At 57.1% G+C, this 15,481-nt stretch overlaps 1 protein-coding gene across 8 annotated transcripts; it reads right to left on the reverse strand.

Moving 5' to 3' along the window:
- Nucleotides 1-246: 246 nt before the first annotated feature.
- On the reverse strand, nt 247-10,501 carry LOC129148356 (gamma-aminobutyric acid receptor subunit alpha-5-like). Of its 8 annotated transcripts, none has more exons than XM_054713349.1 (8): nt 10,408-10,501; nt 9,866-9,999; nt 7,639-7,744; nt 5,787-5,833; nt 5,120-5,222; nt 3,064-3,146; nt 1,291-1,502; nt 514-697 (listed from the first exon to the last, which is right to left on the reverse strand). In XM_054713349.1, the coding sequence occupies exons 3-8, from the start codon at nt 7,690-7,692 to the stop codon at nt 582-584; spliced, it is 615 nt and encodes a 204-aa protein (XP_054569324.1). In that variant the 5' UTR covers nt 7,693-7,744; nt 9,866-9,999; nt 10,408-10,501; the 3' UTR covers nt 514-581. The 8 variants fall into 8 exon arrangements, with proteins under 8 accessions (XP_054569328.1, XP_054569330.1, XP_054569329.1 ...); XM_054713357.1 differs by lacking the exon at nt 514-697 and adding an exon at nt 2,610-2,726 and having other exon boundaries at nt 1,416-1,502; XM_054713353.1 differs by lacking the exons at nt 5,787-5,833; nt 9,866-9,999; nt 10,408-10,501 and adding exons at nt 2,610-2,726; nt 3,546-3,670 and having other exon boundaries at nt 247-697; nt 7,639-7,721.
- Nucleotides 10,502-15,481: the final 4,980 nt, after the last annotated feature.

Genomic DNA, 15,481 nt, shown 5'->3' on the forward strand with positions numbered 1-15,481 from the left:
CCCGGACGCCGCCTCGCCAGCTTGGGCTCGATCTGGTCCTCGCTGTCGATAGCGGGCTATGTACGCCCCCTGCCCGGCAGGGCTTGAACAAGGGTGGGACTGGCCGGGTCAGGATCTAGCCCAATGGGGGGCGGGCGGAGGGTCCGGGCCCGGGTCCGGGTCTCACGCCATTTTGAGGTGCATGTGGGTGGGTGGGGACCTGACTCTGGGTCCCGTGGCGCGCCCAAGACTCTGACAGCAGGAAGGTGTGTTTTTTTAAAAATATATTTTATTGATTTTTTACAGGGAGGAAGGGAGACGGATAGAGAGCCAGAAACATCGATGGGAGAGCAACATCGATCAGCCGCCTCCTGCACACCCCCCACAGGGTATGTGCCCACAACCAAGGTACATGCCCTTGACCGGAATCGAACCCGGGACCCTTCGGTCTGCAGGCCGACGCTCCATCCACTGAGCCAAACCCGTTTCGGCAGCAGGAAGTTTTCATATACATTTTACTAATTTCCTTTCATCTCCGACACTTCTACTACACAGAAAGGGCAAACAGCAATATTAAGTTATTTCCTCTAATTAAGCCCCTTTTAATGTGCAGGAATTTCATCTCCATCGGGATGTGCTCCCCTGGGGTGCCGGGCGAGTGGCTCCTCCTCCTCGAGGTGGTGCACAGCCTTCTCCCGCCTAAGAGGCGCTGCTGCTTCTGCAAAGGAGACGAGAACGTCAGGGCGAGCCGTTGGCGGGCGAGGGCCCACGCGCGGCCAACAGCTTGGCCATGGGAAAGGGTAAGCGCCGAGGGCTCGGCCCTGGCCGGCGGCAGACCCCGCGGCTGTGGGGTGGGGGGTTCGATGGCAGGCAGCGGTATTGATGGTGGAGGGAAGAGCAGGGAACCGCTGGTGATGCCCTGTCGTGACAGGGACGGGTCACACACGCCCTTCGTATCTGGATGCCCCGCACACCGAGTGGGTCACACGGGAAGCAGGTGTTCCGTCACAGGGCGTGATTGGCGTGCGGGCAACACGCTGTCCTCTGCGATTTACCTCAGAAGGCATCAAAAAATAAAGTGGATGGGTGGATGATAGATGGAACCAGGAGGTCACGGTTCGATTCCTTGTCAGGGGCACATGCCCGGGTTGCGGGCTGGATCCCCAGTGGGAGGCGTGCAGGAGGCAGCCAGTCCATGATTCTCTCTCATCATGGATGTCTCTCTCTGTCTCCCTTCCTCTCTGACATCAGTAACATATATATTTTAAGGAGAACCGGGAAGAAGAGAGGGAGGAGGAAACGAATCGGTACCTTGTGCTTCATCCGGCCCGCGCTGCCCTTGCCATCCCAGGCCCAGCTCCTCTTGGTGAAACGGTTGACGGCGGCAAACTCGAGGAGCGCGGCGAACACGAAGAGGTAAGACACGGCCATGAACCAGTCCAAGGCGGTGGCGTAGGACACCTCGGGCAGCATGCTCCGGGCATTGATGCCCATGGTGGTCATGGTCAGCACCGTGGTCACCCCTGCAGCGAGGGGGAAGTGGGCGCGGGGATCAGGGCCGGCACCCAGACCCCGCGTGGCAGCCGAAGAGGACGGACACGCGCATGCCGGGCTGCGGGCTGGGTCCCCGCTGGGGGGCGGGCAGGAGGCAGCCGATCCATGACCCTCTCTCCTCATTGATGCTTCTCTCGCTCTCCCTTCCTCTCTGAAGTCAGTCCTAGATAGTAAAGAGCTAATATGCCAATGAGGCCGAACAGCACAACAACCTTCCGGAGGACCTTCCGGACGAAGCCGGGGCTGCGGGGAGGGGGAGCCCTGGCAGAGGCAGGCGGCGGGGCTGCGAGGGCGAGCCCCTGGCACGAATTTCGTGCATCGGCCTCTAGTAAAACCACATCTGGAAGAACAAAAACGGTGTTTTAACTAAAAGCAGTGTGTGGAGGGTAGTCATGTCCTAGGCCAGCCTCTTCCCTGACAAAGGTCAGTCCTGACCTGACCTGAGCCTGTCCATTGTCTTTTTCTTTAATCCTCGCCCGGGATGTTTCTCCATTGATTTTTAGGGAGAGAGGAGGAGAGAGGGAGAGACAGAGAGAAGCATGGACGCGACAGGAACACATCCATCGGTTGCCCGGGCCGGGGAGGAGCCTGCCACCGAGGTACGTGCCCTTGACCGGAATCGAACCCGGGACCCTTGGGTCCTCAGGCCGACGCTCTACCCACTGAGCCGCACTGGCCGGGGCTGCTGTCTTTTGCCATTGGGGGGGGGGGGGGTGGTTTCACAGCCGTTCTGTTTTACGGGCCTCAGAGCGCGGGCTCTGCTCTGCGTGGACCGCCGGCCCCTCCTCGTTTTCACTGTCGACTGTCCCCCACCGGCACCCCCCACGCGAAAGGAACGCAGGCTTCTCAGAACAACTCTGGCTCAGAGAGCAACCCTGCACCCCAACCCTATACCCTGCCCTGTACCCCAACCCTATACCCAAACCCTTATACCCTCCCCTGCACCTCAACCCTGCTCTCCAATCCTTAACCCCGCAACTCCCCGACCTGGGCCTCTGGTCTCCAGATCACAGGACAGAAGCGCGATGGCTGTGGCTGGGGTGGCGGGAGCGGGTCCGGGGCCCAGGCCGACTCACCCGTGGCCATGAGGGCGGGTGCCCTGCCATCACGTTACAGGTGGGAAGACGTGCCCGCCCTGCGGGTTTTGTCTCGGGCGCTCCATCCCTCTCCGTGTCAGCGATGAGGCTTCCACCCTGGAGCCAGAGGCCACAGTGAGCCAGGCAATCGGGTGGCCTGCTGGGCCCTATCCTGATGGAACGCTCCGGAACCCTAGTCCTGGCCTCCCACCGACCACCGATCCGAGGAGCCGGGCAGGAGGCTCCGTGATGCGTTCACTCTGGAGGGACCTCCGGGGCATTCACCGCCGCCCGTCCCAGCCCCGCCTGCCCGGGGCCCACGGTCCTGTCCGCCCCCATCCCGCGTCGCCCCCATCCCTCACCCCTTCGGGACCCCTGTCTCTGCCCCTCGGCCTTCCTCCCTGGAACCCATAAAAACACATCTAACCGTGAGCAAACAAACAAACAAACTCACAGCTGCCGAAGCTCAGGGGGCACGTGTGCTCGTCCATGGGGGAGTTGTGGAGCTTCATGGGGCAGTCGGCGGAGATGGTGAGGCTGGAACAGAAGAGAGAGACGGTGCGTGACGCGGCAGCGAGGGCTGTGGGGTGAGCGGCCGCAACCGTGCTGTTCGGACGCGTCTCACCCGGGACGTTCATGGCTACCTTTCAGTACGTTTTTATTGATTTCAGAGAGGAAGGGAGAGATGGAAACATCCATGACGAGAGAGAATCACGGGTCTCCGGCCTCCTGCACGCCCCTACTGGGGACGCAGTGAAAACCCTGGCTCAGTCAAGTCCCACTGTGGAGGACAAACGCTAGCCTATCTCATTGTCCCTGATGGAGGGACTTCCCTGTCACCCAGGATCTCAGGCCAGTCACGGGCACTGACCCCACCGCTGCCCCTCTGGAGGGCGTGGAGGAAAGGGGGGGTCCTGTCACCGCCTCCCAGCTCACCTGCTCCTCTGGGAAAAGGTCTCCCCCTACTTGGCATGTCCCCCGAGGCACGTGCTCGCCCCCTACTGCCCTGGCTTTTCAGGGCCCTGGAAGTGAAACTGTCTGCCATGCGATCCTCACCAATTCTACCCAGAAAAAAAAAAAAAACACAAAGGCACAAAATCAGCAAGGCGGGGGTCTGCACCTCCCCCCCCACCCCCCCAGCCCTGCAAAGGAGGCCGGGGGACCGCTGGGCAGATCCCCTCTAAGCTGACCCGGCCACCCTGCCTGATACATCTGTTGGGGACCTTTGTAACTAGTGTGTGCGTGTCTGCCAACAAACAAAGATGAAGAGTTAGATGCTTATGTGGGTACATACTCCCACACACATACCAGGACCCGGTTACAAACTTCTAGTTGCGTGTGGATAACTCTCTTCAAATGTCACCCAAACACGTGCGACAGGTAGACAAGTCCCTTCAAGAGACTTCCCCGTGCTCCCTGACACCTGCAGTCAGCTGACTCCTGCGCATAAACGATCCTCTGCTGCCATCTAGTGGCCATTTGGAATAACTGCACTATCACCAGCTTTCATTGAGAAACATATATACTGCATTGGAATAAATTAAAAACAAACAAACAATTAAAAAAACAAAGCGCTAGCCGGTTTGGTTCAGTGGATATAGCGTCGGCCTTCGGACTGAAGGGTCCCAGGTTTGATTCTGATCAAGGGCACATGCCTGGGTTATGGGCTCGTACGGGGGGCGTGCAGGAAGCAGCCGATCCATGATTCTCTCTCATTATTAATGTTTCTATCTCTCTCTCCCTTGCCATTCGTCTCTGGAATCAATTTAAAAAGTTCTTTTAAAAAGAAGGGCCATCCCTAGCCGGTTTGGCTCAGTGGATAGAGCATCAGTCTGTTGAGCAAAGGGTCCCGGGTTTGATTCCGGTCAAAGGCATGTGCCTTGGTGGCAGGCTGCTCCCTGGCCCTGACCCTGAATGTTTCTCTTTCTCTCTCTCTCTCTCTCTCCCTCCCTCGCTCTCTCTCCCCCCTCCCCATTCCTCTCTGAAATCAATAGAAACATATTAAAAGACACACCATAAAAACAACAACTAAGGTTTAAAACAGGGGTGGGAACATCCGGCCCAAGAAATCCTTTGGCCTGGCCCTGCCGAGGCATTGGGGGAGTGACTACATGTTGGGCCACACAGAGGGGCTGATGTTCAAGTCCGTACTTTGCATGGCCTGTGAATGACGTCAATATCCAGAGGGCCCTTGGCAGAGAAAGGTTCCCAGCCCTGGTTTAAGGCAAGAACCAAACCTCCCCGGGTAAAGGGAGCCCACCTCCGTAACAAGGCTGCCGCACTGGACACGGCCAGCTCCCCGCGGAGGGCCGTCTCCTGGGGCCGTGCGACCCGCTTCACCAAAGGCCCGCCAGGACCGGGCCGCGGGAAAAATCCGATTTAACGATTTCTTTCCCACGTTAGCATTACAAACCAACAGCAAAACCCATTAGACACTTAAAAAACCCGGTAACAATGTCAAATATGAAACCCACAAGGGGATGCTGACGCACGATCACAGTCACACTTACTCCGAGCTTCACCTTCTGGAAGTCCAGCACGCGCACTTGGGGGACCTTGTAAAGGACGCACAGGCGGTAGTGCTTCTTGTGGGTCACGGGGTTCCTGAGAATACTGCAAGGAGGGGCGGCGTCACGCAGGCCCGTCCACGCGGGGCCTTCCAGGGCGTTCCCACAACCCCCCGAGCGCACAGATCAGGGGACAGGCCGCTGCGCTTCACATGCAAGGTCACAGCAACTCAGGGGGCATCAGGGAAAGGAGAACAGGGCACTGGGCCCGAAGGGGATATTTGCAATATTTTGTTTGTGGGGTTCGTATAGATTTTGAAACATCGATCGGCTGCCTCCTGCAAGCCCACACTAGGGATCGAGCCCGCAGCTGGCGCCTGTGCCCTGACCGGGAATCGAACCTTGACCTTTTGGCGCTAACCACTGCCCGACACCAGCCAGGGCTGCGTACTGTTTTTAAAGGGTGCTCTTTTCTTCCTTTTTTATGGAGGGTAAAACAAAATTAGAAGATTTATGAGTTTTAAACTCAATGAAAATATTTTTAAAACTTTAAACTATTTTCAATTCCAGTTTGCATTCAGCATTCCTTTGTCCTCACTGGCTGGTAAGGTCGAGGCCGGGCAGGGAGTTGTTGTAAGGGACTCACTGTCACCGGGTCATCTCCTCCTACCTCAGGTAGGTCAGCGACTTGAGCGACGCCAGCGGGTCCAGGTCACCCTGTGGGAGTCGACCAGATGGCCCAGCCAAATTGCCAGCCAGAACGGGTCAAGCGTCCAGGCAGGGGTGGTGGGAGGCTCCCAAGGGACCCCTCTCCCTCCCGTCCTGTTTTGGGATAAAAGGCCCCGGGTTTACACCGCCCGCCAAGAGGTCGACCAGCAGTCCCCAATGCGGCCAACACCCTGCTCCCAAGTGACAGCGAGTTGTGGGGGGTTTACAGGGATGCCAGTCAGTCCACGCCAACGCATCCCACCGAATGCAGGCCCCGTGGGAGGGAAGAGCAGAAATGTGCATCAAGGTCAGAAATGCCATTTGTGACAGACCCCAACCTTCCCCGAGCGGGGACAGTGGTCCCCAGGAAGCCCGCAGCACTCGGGACTAAAAAGGACTAGCATTAGGCAAAAGAACAGCAAAAGTCCAGACGAGCCGCTTCTGCTGGGTTTGCACTGCATTTTTTATTTCTTTACTAGGGGCGCAGTGCACGACCTCATGCACCTTGAAAGGAACTGTGGGCTGCAAGGTCACCACAGGGGCGGGTCGCAGCCCATCCTCTGCGGCCCCCAGTCCCGTCTGCTGGCAGCCCCACTCCCACCGGCACGGCAAGGAGCGACCGGGGCCACCATCACCGGAGCGAGTGGCAGCAGCTGCCCCAATTGCCCCTCAGGGGCAGGAGGAGGTGGAGAAACCCTCAGGAGCATCGGGGCCAGCGGCCGGCACTGGCAGCGGGTGCGAGCGGCAGGTGGAACCCACGGTGCGCGGGACCGCATGACAGCGACCAGCACCCCTACCTGAGCACCCCCTGCTCCACCACCCCAGTGCAGGCAACGCCCGCCCTGTTCCTAGCCTTTGACTACAGCGGTGTGTATGTTTTTGAGTGTGTGTGTGTGTTGCGTGTACTGGGCTTATCAAGTTCTCAGCCAAGGGGCCGCAAGCCCTCTCCCCCAGGGGAGGGGGGCCCTGGGCGAATGAGACCCTCTCATGCTCTCCTTGTGCGATTTCCTATTGGGGGGGGGAGGATCCTCTTCGAGGAATGTCTTTTGGTTCTCCTTTTGCTTTTCCCTACTTCCCTAATGCCTGCCTGGGATCCCACAGTAACTCTTGGGGACCACCCCCCCTTCACCCACCATGATTTTTTTGTGAACCTATATGCTTCAATTAGTCCCAGAAAGGGGCTAGTGCTAACTTTTGGGTCACCGGAACCTGGGCAGTCTCGTCCCGGGTTCCAGCCGAGCTGGATGAGGCGCACAAACAAAAGCCACCCTCTGGAGGACTGACCCTCCAGGCTTCCTCGGAGGGAAGAGGGGGCCCGGGGCCTCTGCGCTGGAACGAAGAAGCGGGCCGGTCTGCACTTCCTTTCGTCGGGACAGACCGGGTCAGAGCTGGTCCTCCATCCTTGGTGCTTCCTTTCCCCTGCCCTAGGGCCCCCGACCAATCTTTCCAAAGCCATCTCAGCCCTGGGCGGAACCCATCCGACCGTCCCTGCTCTCCTGCCGTCCCCTCAGGAGACGTCCCAGCAGGCCGGGGCGTGTGAGACCCACAGCTTGACACAGAACGTGTGCTCTGCACTGACCCATGACACCCGCCACACGCACACGGTGGCTGAAATGCTGCTGGGAGAGCCACTAAGCAGCAAAAACCTAAGTCCAAGGCATTTCTTGAAGCCCCTCTCCCATGCCCCCCTCCTCCGAACAAATCGCACAAGGAGAGCGTTGCCCGCAGCTGAAAAGACACTGCCCTCGCGCCCGTGCACACAGTGTTTACCCGCTAAGCCTCGGACCCCGTGGCTGAGGGTGGAGCAACCCTACCTGTCGTAGCTTCTCCTTGTGCCTTTCTGCCTGGGCATTGAATTCTTCCTGCATCTTCAGGGCGCGGCCGCGAGTGCCTCTTGCAGTCTCACAACATCCTCGGGGGCTGCGAGGAGAGAAGAATGGGGGGAGGTAAAGCACCCCGTGTGCCACGGAAACTCCAGAGTCCACACGGTTACAAAGACGTGGGACCCCTCTGCCTCTGTTTTGGCTGATTCCGGGGGAGGAGGCTGCCCCAGGGCACCGGAAACCTCCCAGAGATGCAGACTTCTGCCACGCCCCCCCCAACTCCAAATTCAGAGAGACCTGGAGAGGCGCAGCCCTGAAACGCAAGTGCTCTGACGGGCACACTCGGCTGTCAGTCCACAGCCGGGACACCGCCCGGCACCCAGTGCCCAGGTTGACCGGAATTCCAGAAGACAGCCGGGATAGATCACGCCTTCTGACCACTGGCCGTCACTGAAATGAGTCCACGCCCGATCGAGATCCTCAGGTATTTTTATTTATTTTTAAAAATTATTTCAGCGGGGGCTATATATTTTTTTAATATATCTTACTGATTTCTTTACAGAGAGGAAGGAAGGAGAGAGAGTTAGAAACATCAATGAGAGAGAAACATCGATCAGCTGCCTCCTGCACACCTCCTACTGGGGATGTGCCCGCAACCAAGGTACATGCCCTTGACCGGAATCGCACCTGGGACCCTTGAGTCCGCAGGCCGACGCTCTAGCCACTGAGCCAAACCGGTTAGGGCGGTGGTCGGCAAACTGCAGCTTGGGAGCCACATGCGGCTCATTGGCCCCTTGAGTTTTTTGCAAAGGCCAGCTTAGGAGGACCCTAATTAAGTTAATAACAATGTACCTACCTATAGAGTTGAAGTTTAAAAAATGTGGCTCTCAAAAGAAATTTCAATCGTTGTACCGTTGATATTTCGCTCTGTTGACTAATGAGTTTGCCGACCACTGGGTTAGGGCCTCGGGTATTTTTAAAAATATACATGTTTTATTGAATTTAGAGAGGAAAGGAGAGGGAGAGAAATAACATCAATGATGAGAGAGAATCACTGATCAGCTGCCTCCTGTATGCCCCCACTGGGGGATCGAGCCCGCAACCCAGGCATGTGCCCTTGGCCGGATTCGAACCTGGGACCCTTCCATCTGCAGGCCGAAGCTCTATCCATTGAGCCAAATCAGGGCAATCCTCAGGTATTTTTATCATGGTTTCTACAGAAAAGAAAAATTCCTCCCACCAGCATGAGAAGGTCTCTATTCCCACCATGACCACTCAGAGGACAGGAAGTGATCACCATTACCTGCAGACAGCACAGGAACAAGGCCCCTTAGCTGAAGGAATCCACATAAAACGAGGGTCAAGTGTCATCATCAAGTGGGGTGTAGGGGTGTGTGTGGGGGGTGGTGGTGGTGGCAGGGATGAGTGAAACTTTAAAAAGGAATCAAGCCCTAGCCGGTTTGGCTCAGGGGATAGAGCATCGGCCTGTGGACTGAAGGGTCCTGGGTTCGATTCCAGTCAAGGGCACTTACCTGGGTTGCGGGCTCCATCCCCAGTGGGGGGCGTGCAGGAGGTGGCTGTGGCGGGTGCCTGGGGCTGTTGCCGACTCCACTCTCAACCCACCTGAAAGATTTACACTTGGACTTGGTCGTTTCTTGTTGCCCAGAGAGCCAACAAGCCAACAGACTGGCTGGCCGTGCAGGCCCACGGCCCACGGGGAAGGAGAGGCAGGCTTGTGGGGTTTTGGGACATCTGCTCTCCCCGCCAACCTCGGTAACCATGGTGACTCCGATGCATGACCGCGTGTGTCTGATGCTGCTGCTATGGAAACGGTAGCCTCCAGTCTGACAGGTGAAAAGGCCACCCTTTCAGAGGCAAGGATTGCCAGATCAAACGAGCGCCTGGGGACCAATGAGAATAGAGCGACTGGGAAGCCCCAACCAACCCACACCCGTTTCTCCGCACTCACTCCAGGCCTCAGGTCACTCGGGGTTAACAGGCAGACCCGTGAGTGACCTTTCCAACCGAATCCACCTCCAGCAAACAGCTCCGCCCTGGGACAACCCATCGCACCTTCGTTCGCCCCGTTCAGTTCCGGAAGCATAAAGTGGATCGCGGTCCCCCCCAGTCCCCCCCCACACACACCCCGATTGCCAGCCGGTGCTCCTTCCTCTCACCCACAGCCTCCACTCGCTATCTATCGGGACCAGGTACGAACCCACAGCAGCTGCCGCCGGGCCGGCTGCCTCTGCCCGGAGGCCCTCAGGCGGGCGGAGAACTTCTGAAAGGCGGCCACCAGGAGGGTGCAGCCCAAGACCAGGCGCCAGCCGTCGGCGGCCAGCAGGGAGCCCACTGCGAGCAAAAAACACCAAAAAAAGAGTTTGTGAGAAACAGAAAAGACAAGCACTGCTGACAGGGGGATGGAGAGGAGCCGAGTCACCTCGGGCGGACAGAGGCCTCCCACGCCCCGGAGCTCGGGGAGAGGGGGACCGAGGGGGACCCGGGAGCTGGGAGCGAGGGCGGGCGGGGAGGGGGCGCAGCGAGGCCTGGAGGCGCACGCTAGGGCCCAGGGGTCCCAGGGCCGCAAGGACAGGGCTTGCTTTCCAATAGGAAAATAAATAAATTGAAAATGAAGCGGCCGGACGCCGCCGCCGTCGCCCGGGGAAGAGCGGCTCCGGGAGGGAAAGGCCTCCCAGGCCCGGCCCCGCCCACGGGGGCGCCCCCCGGCTCCCCTGGGTCCCGGGGTTCGCGGCGACTCACCGGTGACGTGCAGGAAGCGCAGCCCCTCCGACTCCAGAGCCAGACGCGCAGACAGCGGCTCCCGTCCTGCTCCGTGGCGGCCGCCGCGCCGCCTCAGCTCCTGCTGTTGACTTCCGGCTTCCGGCCTCCGGCTTCCGGCCCGCCCCTACGTTTACGACGTGCGCTCGGGGGCGTGGCCTCGGCCTCCCCGGCCAATGGCGCCGCAGCACAGCCAGGGAGCGGCGGGCACAGCCGGGTTGGGACGCGTGCAGGGGGCGCCGATGGAGCAAATGGAAAGCAAATCTCCCCTGGCCGAGCGGGGGCTGCAGAGAGGGGGGTCCAATGGGGGCGGCTTGGGAACCCAGAGAGGCAGCCCCGACAGCTGGCGTCTGAGCCCCCGCCTCGCCCACGTGAGCACCGGCCCAAATCAGCACCGAGGCCCGGGCTCGGCTCCCTCCTTCCGGCCAGCAAGGGTACACGTCCCCCTGTTGATTTGGCGGCGAGGAGATGAAATATATTTTTATTGATTTCAGAGAGGAAGGGAGAGAGAGAGAGAGAGAGAGAGAGAGAGAGAAACATCCATGATGAGAGAGAATCATGGAACGCCTTCGACTGGGGATGGAGCCCGGGGAATCGAACCGTGACCTCCTGGTTCCTAGGCCCACGCTGAACCACTGAGCCAGGCTGGCCTGGCTTAACCCATTTTTAATGACCTGGCCATGCTCTGGAATACATGCATATTTGCTTTTTAAAAACTATGTTTTATGCACATCTGCCCCTCACATTTCCTTGGTGTGCGCACTTAGCTTTTGTAACACCGTTGTCATTGTTTTCTCGTGTTTTGTTGTTGCTCATCCTCACCCGAGGATATTTTTTTTCCGTTGATTTTTATTTTTATTTATTTTTTAAAAACATATATTTTATTCATTTTTTTTACAGAGACGAAGGGAGAGGGATAGAGAGCCAGAAACATCGATGAGAGAGAAACATCGATCAGCTGCCTCCTGCACACCCCCCACTGGGGATGTGCCCGCAACCAAGGTACATGCCCTTGACCGGAATCGAACCTGGGACCCTTCAGTCCGCAGGCCGACGCTCTAGCCACTGAGCCAAACCACCTAGGATGCCACTGATTTTTAGAGAGAGGAGAGACACAGAGAGAGAAACATCGATGTGAGAGAAACACATCTATGGGTTGTCTCTTGTACAAGCCCCTGACCAGGGCCCCGGGCCGGGGATGGAGCCTGCCACCGAGATACGTGCCCTTGACCGGAATCGCACCTGGGACCCTTCTGTCCCCCAGGCCGCAGTGGTATGACTCTTGCCCATCCCCAGGCTGAAGCGTCCTGCATTTTGGAGCCTCCTCACACAGGATTAAAGGCCGGCCAGAAAGACAGACAGACAGTGGGGCCGGCTCAGAGCTGAGCCCCTAAATGGAAGTGGCGGATCGTCACCTGTACCGGGAGAGTGAGCCGAGGGGGCAGGGCCCAGCTCGCCCCGTGTCACAGGCGGCAGATAGGTGGCCCTGCTCCTTATCCATGTCCTCACTGCGTTCATGCCTCACTTTCCTGGTTTCGTTCCGTTGTCTACCCGAGTTCTGCGTGGAGTGGAAGACAATTATTTTGAATTTTTGTCAGGTCATTCATAGGTCTCTGTTTTTTGTTGTTGTTTGTTTGTTTTTATGATCGGTTTCTGGGGATTTATTTTGTCGATTTGGCTGAGTCCTCTTTCCCGGTCCCTTCACGTGACTCGTTATTTCCTATCGTGTTTTGTGCATGTGAGAAAAGTCACCTCTCCCAGTCTCCACGGGCCGGCTTCATACAAGGGAACCTCTTCACCCGCCAGGCTGTGTCTAAAGATCCGGAGGGCACCTCCAATCTGCTGCCAGGCCCTGCCGACGTGGCTCCGGCTCGAGCGTCAGCCTGTGAACCAGGAGGTCAGGGTTCGATTCCCCGTCAGGGCACATGCCCCGGTTGCCGGCTCGATCTCCGGCAGGAGGCAGCCCATCCATGATTCTCTCTCGTCATGGATGTTCCTCTCTCTCTCTCCCTCTTCTTTCCTCTATGAAATCAATAAAAATGTATTTTTAAAAAAACAAATAAAAAATATCTTCTGTAAGGATGCATCCTCTCTGGGTGTGGGTGTGATTGGCTGGGTGTTCCTTTTTCCCGGAACCTGCAGTCTGGCTCCCTCCGGTGTCTGGAAGTGGTACTGCGTGTTCTCCGGAGCTGCCTTGCACAGGGGAGCTTGCTTTTGGCCTGTGTGGCTCCCCACTCCCTCTCCTCCCTCCCCCACTCCCCCCACCCCCACACCCCAGCATCTAAGGGGTGCTGGTTCCATCAGTGCTCGGTTATTTTAAAAAATATATTTTTATTGATTTCAGAGAGGAAGGGAGAGAGAGAGAAACATCCATGATGAGAGAGAATCATAGATCGGCTGCCTCCTGCACGCCCCACACTGGGGATGGAGCCCACATCCCGGGCGTGTGCCCCTGACCGGGAATCCAACCCTGACCTCCTGGTTCCTAGGTCGACGCTCAACCACGGAGCCACGCGGGCCGGGCTGGGCGAATCCCCCCTGTTTTGAAGTCCTCATCCGTCTCTCTCATCCTCCCACGTGGGTCCTGGGCGTGGCTGTACACGACTTGTTTTGGCAAACGGGACGTCAGCAAACAAGACACGAGCGGAGGCTTGCAAGGCCCTTGCCCCTCAGGGCCTGCCCTCTCTTGACAGCGGGAAGCAAGCCCCAGCTAGCCCACGGCAGAGGCCGGGCGGGGGTACCGAGGTTTCCCGGCCAACGGTCAGACCGTGAGCGAGGCCGTCCGAGAGAGACAGAGAGAGAGAGAACCTGTGGGAGAAGCGTTCGGCCTGCCCCAGCCCAAATCAGGACCTCAGAGCCCACTGCTGTGTCCAGCAAGCAGACAACAACAATGGATAAGGACGAGGACCGGGAACTATTTACAGATGAACGTCCTGATGTTTAGGGACTCGCTTCAAAAGAAGCCAGTGGGGCCCGGCTGGCGAGGCTCAGTGGTTGAGGCGTCGACCTGTGAACCAGGAGGTTTCAGGTTCGACTCCCCGTCAGGGCACGTGCCCAGGTTTCGGGCTGGATACCCAGGAGGGGGCGTGCAGGAGGCAGCCGATCCATGATTCTCTTTCATCATTGATGTTTCTATCTGTCTCTCCCTCTCCCTTCCTGTCTGAAATCAACAAGTACAATATCTATAATAATAAAAGCATAATATGCTAATTAGAGGGGACAGCTAGACGACCTTCCGGATGAAGCCGGGGCTGCGAGAGCCGAGCCCCCTGCACGAATTTCGTGCATCGGGCCTCGAGTGTACTTTTTAAAAAATGCTGCCCTGACCGGTTTGGCTCAGTGGATAGAGCGTCGGCCTTTGGACTGAAGGGTCCCAGGTTCGATTCCGGTCAAGGGCATGTACCTTGGTTGCGGGCACATCCCCAGTAGGGGGTGTGCAGGAGGAAGCTGATCGGTGTTTCTCTCTCATCGATGTTTCTAACTCTCTCTCCCTCTCCCTTCCTCTCTGTAAAAAATCAATAATATATATATATATATATATATATATTTAAAAACGCATTCACGGGGCCTCTTTCCCACACATACAGACGCCACGAGCAGAGTTTTCATGAATCATCCCCCGGGAACATGATGCCACGCCATGAGTCTCGGTCCGCGCCCCGGGGTGTGTAGGGCGAGCAGACGTTGCTACGTGCAGCCCGGCCGTAAACAGACATGAAAGGAAGGTTACTTCATGGTCTCATTATCCAACGTCGGTTTCCCTGAAACTTCGGAGCCTCAGAACTCAGCCAGAGCGGACGGGGAGGAAGGGAGATCCCAGGAGGAGATAACAAAGTCGAATGAATATACCACGGAGCCCGGCTTCTGGGGAATGTTCCTCATACAGACGGGCAGGCCTGCTCTTCTCTGGGGGTTTTTCCTGAGAACTCGGGGGGGGGGGGGTGTCCTCAGATCTCTAACTTGTTTGTTTGAAGTTTGTGTGTGTGTGTGTTTTAATTTTTTTAAAATATATTTTATTGATTTTTTACAGAGGAAGGGAGAGGGAGAGGAATAGAGAGTCAGAAACATCGATGAGAGAGAAACATTGATCAGCTGCCTCCTGCACACTCCCCACTGGGGATGTGCCCGCAACCAAGGTTCATGCCCTTGACCGGAATCGAACCCGGGACCCTTGAGTCCGAAGGCTGATGCTCCATCCACTGAGCCAAACTGGTTAGGGCTGTGTGTGTGTGTTTTTAAATCCACACCTGATGATATTTTTCCATTTGTTTTTATTTTAAAATATGTTTTTATTGATTTCAGAGAGGGAAGGAGAGGGAGAGAGAGAGAAACATCCATGATGAGAGAGAATCATCGATCAACTGTCTCCTGCACGCCCCCTACTGGGGGTCGAGCCCACAACCCGGGCATGTGCCCTGACCGGGAATCGAACCGTGACCTCCTGGTTCCTAGGTCGATGCTCAACCATGGAGCCACGCTGGTTGGACTCCATTTATTTTTACAGAGTGGAAGGGAGAGGAAGAGAGACACATCAATCGGTTGCCGCCCCCGCGCACCCTGACCAGGGCCGGGGATCCAGCCACAGAGGTCCATGCCCTTGACCGGGATCCAACCCAGGACCCTCCAGTCTACAGGCCGAAGACGCTCTCTCCACGGATCCAAACCGGCCAGAGCACCTTGGGGAGTCTTGGTTGGCTGATGCCCTTTGTAAAGGAGTGTCAGGATGGATGGTTCTCAAAGTGGGGTCCGTGGACCCCCCGGGTGTTCCTGAGACCCCATTAGGGGGAGCCACAAAGTCAAAACTCTATGGTAGGAATAACACAGAGACATTTTTCCCCTCGTGGCTGGTGAACGGAGTTTTCCGGAGTCTGCATGATGTGCGATATGCGAAGAGATGGAAATAGGAGCAGATGTGAAGAATCCAGCTGTCTGTTACGCCAGACAGCGGCAAAGATTCTTTTTCTTAAAAAAGATAAAACACGGTCGCTCTTCTTACGAAATGAACTATTCTTAGGACAAAGATGGCTCTTTTCATAAATGTTAGTTGTGTTAGCAA

Source organism: Eptesicus fuscus, chromosome 25 (assembly GCF_027574615.1).
Source record: "Eptesicus fuscus isolate TK198812 chromosome 25, DD_ASM_mEF_20220401, whole genome shotgun sequence".
In the NCBI taxonomy this organism is placed as follows: domain Eukaryota; kingdom Metazoa; phylum Chordata; class Mammalia; order Chiroptera; family Vespertilionidae; genus Eptesicus; species Eptesicus fuscus.